At 43.1% G+C, this 10,650-nt stretch overlaps 1 protein-coding gene across 2 annotated transcripts in view; it reads right to left on the bottom strand.

The window, feature by feature from the left end:
* Positions 1-755: 755 nt before the first annotated feature.
* Positions 756-10,650, bottom strand: part of HOPX (HOP homeobox) — a 40,831-nt gene continuing 30,936 nt past the window's right edge. Inside the window, exon 3 of one of the 2 annotated variants that reach the window (XM_023737313.1) lies at positions 756-1,577. In XM_023737313.1, the coding sequence (XP_023593081.1) occupies positions 1,500-1,577 (78 nt within the window). In that variant the 3' untranslated portion in view covers positions 756-1,499. The remainder of the gene's footprint in view (positions 1,578-10,650) is intronic. The other variant, XM_023737312.1, reaches the window with a different exon arrangement.

The raw sequence follows: 10,650 nt of genomic DNA, 5'->3' as shown, positions 1-10,650 counted from the left end.
TGGAAATCTGCTTTCAAAAAATCAGCCATTGAAAACCTGTGGAGCACAGTTCTACTCTGACACACACGGGTCACCATGAGTCGGAGGCGAGTCGACAGCAACTGGTTTTTAAGTCCTTGACAACAATAGGGAGATACTCTCGACAGCCCTGGACTACTACCTTATAAAGTCTTATGTAAAAACAATCAATCCATCAATGAATCAATCAATCAAACAAACAGTAAAGCTTATTTGGTTATTCCACTGTAATCTGGTTTCTGTTCCATGCAGTCGAACACAAGCTTGACTGATAGACTATGTATTAAGACTCTTAATGTCCTATGACAGTGTTGTTGTTTGGTGCCATCAAGCTGGTTCCAACTCATAGTGACCCTACGTACAACAGAACGAACCTTTGCCCGGTCCTGTGCCATCTTCACAATTGTTGCTATGCTTGAGCCCATTGTTATAGCCACTGTGCCAATTCATCTTGTTGAGGACTTTACTCTTTTTCGATGACGCTCTACTTTACCCAGCATGATGTCGTTCCCCAGGGACTGGTCCCTCCCGACAACATGTCCAAAATATGTGAGACAAACTCTCACCATCCTCACTTTAAGGAGCATTCTGGCTATACTTCTTCCAAGACAGATTTGTTGGTTCTTCTGGCGGTCCATGGTATATTCAATATTCTTCACCAACACCATAATTCAAAGGCATCAATTCTTCTCTATATATGCATATATGCACACACACAGTCACCACAATAAAAAAAATCTGCAGAAAACTCAACACACTTTCAACAAAACGTTAAGGTTTTATTAAGGATATCATTTCGGAGACAAAAAGCAGTTCATTTTATTTAGCAAAATAAATTTAACAAATGCATTTAAATAAGGTAAATTCAAGACTGTCTGTGGATTTTCTTTCTTAGTTACTTGCTTTTCTGGCAGTTGTTGGACTTTCTGTCTTCTAGCCTATCTGGGTTCTTTCCAAATGAATACAGCTATAATCCAAGACAGCGCTCTATGAAATTTGAATGATTCAAATACTCCTCTGTATTCTCACCCACTCATTAATGCATCTAAATGAAACATAAGGAAAACAACTTAGGGAAGTGGATTCAGAAGAAAATGTTTCCCCCTCTCAGTCCTGTCGTCTTTTCAACAGAGGTCTTGCTTGCTTGAAGTGGATTGGATAGTAAAATCCTACTGGGAGGTGACGGTCAAAAGCAAACTTAAATGGTTTTCACACCATCTGTCATCCTGACTCTAAGGAAACTGCAAACCACACCACTGTCCCAGCCATTGCTTTACACAGAAGTTGTAATGTTCACTTCCCAACTTTATTTTCTTTTCTATTTATGTACATTAAAAAATACAACATTGTGTCAAATAGCAGGGCAGTTAACAATGGAACACACAACACTACACTGAAAAACCAAAACAGTTTGGTTGAGCAGAGGAGAGAAACAGCAGATGGTCTTCATGGAGGGAAGCTGCCGATGCCCACTGTCTAGATTAGTCCGTAACGGATCTGCACTCTGAGGGCAGGCCTTCTGATTGCCGCCACTGGGCCAGGCGTTGCTTGAACCATTTCTGAAGGAGGAAAACGTGTAAAATTACCTGTCTCGTACTGAAAAACTGAAAGGTATATTCCCTTTCCAAAAGGTAGCCTTTGTGGCCCAACTGGAAAAGAGGAGAGTGTAAGACGTGTCCATAGGGATGTGGCACTTACCTTTCCTGCCCTCAGGACCTTTGCACGTGCTGTTTCTTTTGCCTAGGAAGCTCTATATTTATTTTTAATCTAACAGTCTCCCTCTCATCCTCAGGTCTCAGCTTAAATGTAAATCTTCTCAATGAAGTTTTCCCTGAACGTGCTATCTAAAGTGGGTTCCCTACGACTTCCTTATTCTCTATTTTAGTACCTTGATATCCTCACAGAATATTCAGTATTTGTTTGTAGTTACTTTATTACTTGTGTATTCACTTGTTTTTAGTCTACCTTCCTTTCCAGAATGTAAGATCTGTGTGGCAAACACCACATTCATCTTACCACCATTGTGCCAAGGGTTTAATAATCAGGGATTCATCAATGTTTGTTGAATGAATAAAAGAAATGGAGGCATTTCCTTGATGCCCCAGATAGACCTCTATGGCCGCTATATCTCATCGATGTGTGCTCATCTCACCAAAAGCTCATCAGAAGCACTCACTAAGTGTTTGCCGAATAAAAGAAATGGTTAGCTAGTACCCGACAATCTCAGAGCACCCCTTCTTGGGAATACATGGAATAGGCTTGCCCAGTCTCTTTTGCCCCAAGGCCACTGAGCAGCCGGAGAAGATAGAATAGGTCCACCAAGTTTATGCAGAATCTTCCAGCTCTGGGTAACCTACATAGTCACACCTCACAAAAGTGACCATGTACTTAGGGAAGGTCCCAGATGGGAAGTTTCTAGACATGGTGTGATGTGAGGGCTAAAACATGTTTATGTTGTAAGGCAGTGCGGTTTATTCTTGATAAGTCAGTGGCTGCTGTTATTACGCTACTAAGGAGGTAGGGACTCCTCAAAGAGGGGCCTAGGAGACCCATGCTGGGGAAGAGGGCTTGGGTCTGGACTAGGTTGGTTAAGGGGTATTATGGATTAAATTGTGTTCCCCAAAAATGTGTGTCAATTTGGCTAGGTAATGATTCCCAGTATTGTGTGATGGTACACCATTCTGTCATCTGATGTGATTATCCTGTGTGTTGTAAAGCCTTCCGCTATGATGTTAATGAGGTAGGATTAGAGGCAGTTATGTTAATGACGCAGGACTTAATCTACAAGATTAGGTTGTGTCTTAAACCAATCTCTTTTGAGATACAAAAGAGAGAAACTAGCAGAGACATGAGGACCTCATACTACCAAGAAACAAGAGCCAGGAAAATACTGCATCTTTTGGACCCAGGGTAGCTCCTAGTCCAGAGGAAGATTGATGAAAAGGACCTTCCTCTAGAGCCAACAGAGAGAAAGTCTTCCCCTTGAGTTGACAGCCTGAATTTGGACTTGTAGCCCACTAGATTGTGAGAGAATAAACTTCTGTTTGTTGAAGCCCATCCACTTGTGGTATTTCTTTTATAGCAGTGCTAGATAACTAAGACAAGGGAGAACTGGGATTTTCAAAAAACAACTTTGAGGAAGGACTAGAGCGGAAGTAGAAGCAGCAAGCACTGATCCACAATGAAGGGACTGGGTTAGAAAGTTCGACAGGAACTCATGACCCCCAAGCTCTATTTGCCTTTTGTGCATCCTAACCTTTCACACATCATGATGTACATAGAGAATGATGATATTTGCATGTCACACTGCTGTAAACAGGCGAACTACTTGGGTAGGTGACCACCAGGGGCTCTGCAGTCCAGATCCTGCCAACAGGAAGGCCTACTTTAACCAACAAAGAGGTAAGCTTAGACAGTCTTATTATCCCTTCCAGGTTTTCTAAAATTCACTTACTGTAGCTACAAGGACATGAGGAGGCAGAAAGGAAGCAAAAAGCACACAGTTGTGAGAGGCCAGACCTGGGATGTGCTAATAGAGACAGTTTTGTGAGAGGTGTCTACAGAGCTCCTGACTTAGCACAGGCCAATGCATGTCTGGCGTCGCTGGGTGGTGCAAATGGTTAACATGCTCACCTGCTAAACTGAAAGCTTAGAGGTTTGACTCCACCTAGAGATGCCTCAAAAGAAAGGCCTGGCAATCTACTTCTGAAAAATCAGCCGTCGAAAACCTTATGGGGCAGAGCTCTACTCCGACACACGTGGGGTCACCAGGAGTTGGAATCGACCTGATGGCAACTGTTAATGTCTGCCTAGATGTCAGTTTCAACCTAAGGACAAATGGGGTGGGAAACTCTCATCTCTTCAGAGATCTAGGGAGCTAAAGGGGAGTTCAGCATAACCCCAAGGTCAGAAAAAAGGTGAGAACCACAGAGAGAGAAGTGCCTCTAAGGATCCAGGCCTGCAGAGCTAGAAAAGAGAGTGAGAATTCACAGGACCAGTCAGGGCTCTGCACCAGTGCTGAGCCAGCTGATGGCATGGGACCATGCCTACAACTCTCACCCTAACTGTGTAACAGAGCTTACACGCTGAGGTTATTTACACAGTTGTCAAGATCAGTTGTCTTATTCACCTTTTTACTGTGGGATGACAGCAAAGAAAAGTAATCCAAAGCAAGTGGTAGCAGGCTGCTAGTAGGGCAGCCTTCTCTTTGGGGGTTGCTCTCTGGGTGCCATATTTTGCTCCTCCTGGAGTCCCTAGGTGGCACAAATGGCTAAGCACTCAACTACTAACTGAAAGTTTGGTGGTTCCAACTCACCCAGAGGCGCCTCAGAAGGTCTGGCAATCTGACTCCAAAAGGCCATAGTCATGAAAATCCTATGGAACACAGTTTTACTCTGACACATGTAGATGGGGTTGCCATGAGTCGGAATTGAGTCAAAGGCAACTAGGTTTTTTTGTTGTTTTTTTGGGGGGGGGCGCGGGGGGAAGGGATCACTAACCTTCAGAAAAAGGAAGGGGTCACATAACTTTGGTGTCTAACCAAAATTCTACTGCCTGAGATGGGCACATTTTTTTCTGGAATTCAGGTGTGTGTTTAGTTAACTTCAGATTCTGGGATGAGAGCAGCACAGCTCCAGCCTCATTTATGAAGTAGTTCTCTGGGGGTTTCAAGGCTGCAAGTTCTGATTAAATAGGATTTCCAGTTACTAGAGCTGAATAAATGGCAGAGTTTTAAAGGCTGACTAATTAAAACCTGGAAGAGGAAAACCTCATTTTCTATCAGGATTCATTGAAGACAAAATGGTTGAGCTGGCCTCATTCAGAAAAGCCACCCACACATTTACGCGACATAATGGAGCAGAATATTAATGCACAATTACTGAAACAAGCCTGCATTTGTGAATCTGTGAGTTGGTATCCAAATGGTTAAAAACCAAGCCCTAACATTGGGGGTTGGAAGGAGGTTTAAGAAAAGCTCAACTATTTTTCTGAAGATTAAAAAAAAAAAATCAAATATATAATAATTTAGCAAGCCAGTTGCTGTCCAACAAAAACTAATAAGCACCTCTCTTTTTTTCCCCTCTAGAGCTGAAACATAACATATCTCACTCACATCAACACTAATCTTTCACCTGCCTTTATCGTTCTCTTCTTTGTTTCAGTCATCCCCCGGGAAAGCTATTCATCCCTTGCTTGCTTATAAATGAATGCCCACATTACCCTTACCCATTGATGGAGATTTATTTGCTCAGAGGGAACAGATGATAATTAGACATTGTGATGGGGAGAGGTTGGGGTAAAATAATATTGTTCCTGTTCTTTTCTCTAGAAACTGTTAGGGACTGAATTGTGTCCCCCTAAAATATGTGGTGTAAATCCTAACCCCTGTATCTGTGGTTGTAGTCCCATCTGGGAATGAGTTTCCTTTGTTAAGTTAAAGAGACAGGATTAGTGTAGGGTGTGTTTTGAATCAATCTCTTTGAGATATAAAAGAGATTAAACAAGCATGCCAGAAGCAGAGATGAGGGAAGACACACGCCAAGCAAACCACATGAAGATCGCCCAGGAGCAGAAGCTCAAAGAGAGAAGGACCTTCCTCCAGAGCCAACAGAGAGAGAAAGCCTTCTCCTAGAGCCCGCTCCCTGAATTTGGACTTCTAACCTCCTAAACTGTGAGAAAATAAATTTCTATTTGCTAAAGCCATCCACTTGTGGTATTTCTGTTACGGCAGCACTAAATAACTAAGACGTTAATATTTCATCCTTTTCAGAGGGAGACCTTTAGAGGTCTTTATTCTACTGATAAAACATCCAAACAACTAAAACCACTGGGTTCTGGGAAAAGGCCCAGGACACCAAGAGGAGATAAAAATACTGGAAACCTCTCTAAGAACCAATGCCAGCTACACGGGTCTTGAATCAGTGATAAAACAAAACGCCAGATCATCCCAGCCTCCCAGGGGGCTCATGAAAGAGCCTTTCCCAGCGCCTTCTAACACTACCTTCAAAATAATAAAAGACACAGGGGCTGTTATTCTGCAAGGTTTCACTTAATTTAAATGAAGGAGATGGTGAGATTACTGCCCTGAGAAAAAACCATTGTAGGCTCCCAGCAAATGCAACTTAAAAAGTTATTTCAATTAGCACACCTTTCCCTTCACTCCAGGAAGCAGAGAATTGTGTCCTACAGTACAGCAGTTATGAAGCGGCCAGCAGAGGCCCCTAGTCAGAGAGTGCTTCATCCTCGGATTCCCTCTTGACCCTGCAGAAGTATCAGCGGTGTGAATCAGGTCTACTTCACCATCTCATGAGAGCATCTCATGCTTATTTGTCCTCTACTCAAGTATTGTTTGTTCTAGGTAAATAAAGAATGTGGTTGCTTTCCTGGGGGTGGCTAGTATTGGACTGGGGGAAGAAATCAGGTACATGAGATAAATATTATTTTGGTTTTGGTGACCCTTCATCGTGGAAAGAAGCAACACTAATAAGAATAAAAACAGGGGTGGTGCTGATACCAGACATTGTTTATATGTAGGTGAAGCAGATCATGGTCTCCGTGGAGTTATTTAAAGGGTCCCTACTTGGGCTTGCTAGGAGTCTCTGGAGCCCTGCTGGTGCTGTGGTTGAGAGCTCAGGCTGCTAGCCAAAAGGTCGGCAGTTCAAATCTACAGTTGCTCCTTGGAAACCCTGTGGGGCAGTTCTACTCTGTCCTATAGGGTTGCAATGAGTCAGAATTGACTTGACGGCAACAGATTTGGTTTTGTTTTTGGTTTTAGGTGGTGCTCAGCTACTAACTTCAGGTTGGTGGTTCGAATCCACCAAGAAGCGCCTTGGAAAAAAGGGGCTGATGATCTGCTTCTGAAACTTCACAGCCTGTGAAAACAGCAGCGAGTGCAGTTCTACTCTGACACACATGGGGTTGCCATGGGTCAGAATTGACTCCACGGCAACTTTTTTTTTTTAATGAGGCCTGCTATAAATAAAAATTTGTTCCGTTGTACATAGGGTTACTGTGAGTTGAAGCTGACTCGATGGCACCTAACCACAACAATAAATAAAAATAATTTTAGTAATGCCTGAAAGTTCACCGTTGAGCTTTATATCTCCAAAGACACTTTTTTTTTCCTTCTAGAAGATTCTTTTTAAAATGCAAATGTTGCTTGAGAAGATTAAAGAAGAAACCATTCTCATCCACTAGTACACACAGGGGTAGAAGGGCTGGGAAGCTGGGACACCCAGCACAGGCTGACCAACAGCAGGCAGCCTCGGGTACTTAGGAAGAAGCCTCTTTCCCTGAAATGGCTAAATGTCCCCTTTCTCTCAGCTTTGGGGTCTCAGATGCTTCCCTGAAGGTCTAGGTGGGAGGAGAGAGGGGCAAGCAGAGCTGTGCGACTGAAGACAGGAGAAAGGTGAGATTACTTTGGGTATTGGCCCCTGGGACAGGAAGAGGAAGCCAGGGGCCCTGCTCTGAGGCTGACTCACCCCCACACTGGAATGGGCTAGACCCCTTGTTGGTACTGTGCCCACAATAAACCCACAGACTTGTTTTTAAAAGATAAGTTACTGTGTCTGTGATCACTCTTCTTTTCTAAATACAGCAGGGGACTTAAATGACAAAACTTCATTTCGAGGCTGGGTCCACCATTTGTTCATTTGAACATGGCGGAAGACAGGAAACTGGAGAAGGGTTGCCTGGGTGGGGCAAGTGAAAGGTGACCTGCTGTGCAGAGGTCTGAATTGCTGACATCAAGCACAGAAATAAACAGGTACCCTCCATTCTTCCTGCCCCTGTAAGAGCAAACAAACAAAAAGCAAAAACCAGTTGCCACTGAGTCAATTCCGACTCACGACAACCCCATGTGTACAGAGTAGAACTGCTCCATATAGTTTTCAAGGGTGCGACCTTTCAGAAGCAGGTTGCCAAGACTTTCTTCCAAGAAGCCTCTAGGTGGGTTCAAACCACCAACCTTTTGGTTAGTAGTCAAGCACTTAAGTGATTCTGCCACCCAGGGACTCCTGTAAGGGAAAATACAAATTAAAAAATAAGTAAGAGATCCCCACTCACCCCCTTTTCTTTCAGTACTTCCTTTAGAACACTTGTAAGTTCTTTCTCATCTCTGAAAAGTATATAAATCAAGAAATGTTTCCTCAAGTATTAGCCCAAGAGACAGAAAGGGCCACATAAACCAGAGACTGCATCATCTTGAGATCAGAAGAACTAGATGGTGTCGGCTGCCACCAACAACCACCCTGACAGGGAACACAACAGAGAGTCCCTGATAGAGCAGGAGAAAGATGGGGTGCAGAACTCAAATTCTAGTAAAAAGACCAGACTTAATGGTCTGACTGAGACTGGAGGAACCCCGGATAGCATGGCCCCCGGACTTTCTGTCAACCCAGAACTAAAACAATTCCCGAGGCCAACTCTTCAGACAAAGATTGGACTGGACTGTGGGACATAAAATGATAACTTGTGAAGAGTGTGCTTCTTACCTTAAGTTGATACATGAGACTGGGTGGGCAGCTTCTGTCCAGAGGTGAGATGGGAAAGCAGAGAGGGTTAGGAGCTGGTTAAATGGACATGGGAAATCAGGGGGGCGGAAAGGAGGAATGTGCTGTCACAGTATAGGGAGAGCAACTATGGTCACATAACACTGTATGTATAAATTTTTGTATGAGAGACTAACTTGAAATGGAATTTTTCACTTAAACTACAACAATAAATAAACAAACAAAAAAGAATGTTTCCTCAGTGACCCGGGAGTCATCTCTTTTGAAATGTAACCATAAAGGAAGATCATGCCCCCTACCTCGCAGTATCCAGGCAGGAGATTAGCATAATTTCAGGTGGCTCTAGGCCATAAAAGTAGTAGAAAATTAGCAATTTTATCTCAAAAACATGACTGTAATGGGTTGTATCCATTTAGCTATATAGAAGAGTAGATTTCTTTCTGTTTTTAGAATCTCTTTAGCCAACTGCCTGTGATACAACATATTCTGCGTTAATGTTTATTCAGTAATAAAACTTTTCTTTCTCTTTTTGTGGAGGTTTTCTGGATTGCAAGGAGATTTTGTTTTTAATTGTATTTCCTCAACACCCCTAACTGGATTTCATTTCAATTCTCTAATATCAGGTGAATCTCAAGGAAAGTTAGAAAACAGCCCAGTGGACTATCACTCAATGCAAGGATGTTTTCAGGGGGAACTGTAACATAAATTTTCAGTCCTTCTCTCACCCCTGCCCAATTGTTTCATTCTCTCTCTGTAGAGACAGCAGAGCATGGTGGTTAAGAGCTTGGATTCTGGAATCAGACTATCCATTGCTGTCAAGTCGAGTCTGACTCATAGAGACCCTAAAGAATGGAGTAGAACTGCCCCATAGGGTTTCCAAGGCTGTAAATCTTTACAGAAGCAGACCGCCACATCTTCCTCCCTCAGAGCGCCTGGTGAGTTCCAACCATAGAACTTTTCAGTTAGCAGCCAAGTGCTTAACCACTGCACCACCAGGGCTCCTTGGAGTCAGACTGCCTAGGGCCAGATCCTAGCTCTGTTACTCCCTAGGTGTGTGGTCTTGGGTAAATTCAAGTTATTTAACTTTTCTGTACCTCAGTTCCCTTATCTGTTGTTCTTGTTAGCGGCCCCAGGCTCATGGTGACCCCATGCACGAGGGATGAAACGCTGCCCCGTCCTGTACCATCCCATGATTGATTGTGGATTGGACTGTAGTGATCCACAGGGTTTTCACTGGCTGATTTTCAGAAGTAGATTACCTGGCCTTTCTTCCTAGTCTGTCTTAGTCTGGAAGTTCCATTGAAACATGTTTAGCATTGTAGCAACACCCAAGCCTCCACTGACAGATAGGTGGTGTCTGTGCATGAGGTGCATTGGCCAGGAATCAAACCTGGGTTTTCTACATGGAAAGGGAGAATTCTGCCACTGAAAATTCTACCATTATCTGTACAGTTAGGCTAATAGTACCCACCCTTGTTGTGAGGAATAAATGAGTTAACGCTTGAACCATGCCTGGAACAGTGCCTTGACTAATATTACCCCTTAGAAAGGTCAACATAATTATTCTGCTTTACAGGTACAGGAGAATCAAAGGCTGAGAAGGAGCCAAACCCTTTGCTGGTACTATGCCCACAATAAACCCACAGCCTTGTTTTTAAAAGATAAGTTATTGTCTCTGTGATCACTTCTCTTTCCTAAATACAGCAGGGGATTTTTAAATGATAAAACTTGAGCAGGCTCCCTCCTCAGAGGATTCAAAGAAATATGAGCTGCTAGACTAGAGTTACAGTAAATCACCTTCCATTAAGTTCTGGTTCTGGTTAACCAGGCAGCTGTCCATTTGCTCAAAACAGATACATTTGCCTTTCTATTTGACCTATAAATGACAGGATTAGCTATGGGCAAGTTCTCCAAAGTGTGTCTAGTTTAATTAGGAAAAATCACTTTGGACTTGGCCTTGGGGATGTTGGTTCTAGGTCCATTGTTGTTGTTAGGTGCCCTCCAGTCAATTCAGACTCAAAGCAACCCCACGTGACAGAATAGAACTGCCCAATAGGGTTTTTAGGCTATAATTTTATTTATTTATTTATTTATTTTATTGTACTTCAGGTGAAGGCTTACA

This window comes from Trichechus manatus, unplaced genomic scaffold, assembly GCF_000243295.1.
Source record: "Trichechus manatus latirostris isolate Lorelei unplaced genomic scaffold, TriManLat1.0 scaffold00101, whole genome shotgun sequence".
NCBI lineage: Eukaryota > Metazoa > Chordata > Mammalia > Sirenia > Trichechidae > Trichechus > Trichechus manatus.
This window is presented reverse-complemented; position numbering and strand designations above follow the sequence as displayed.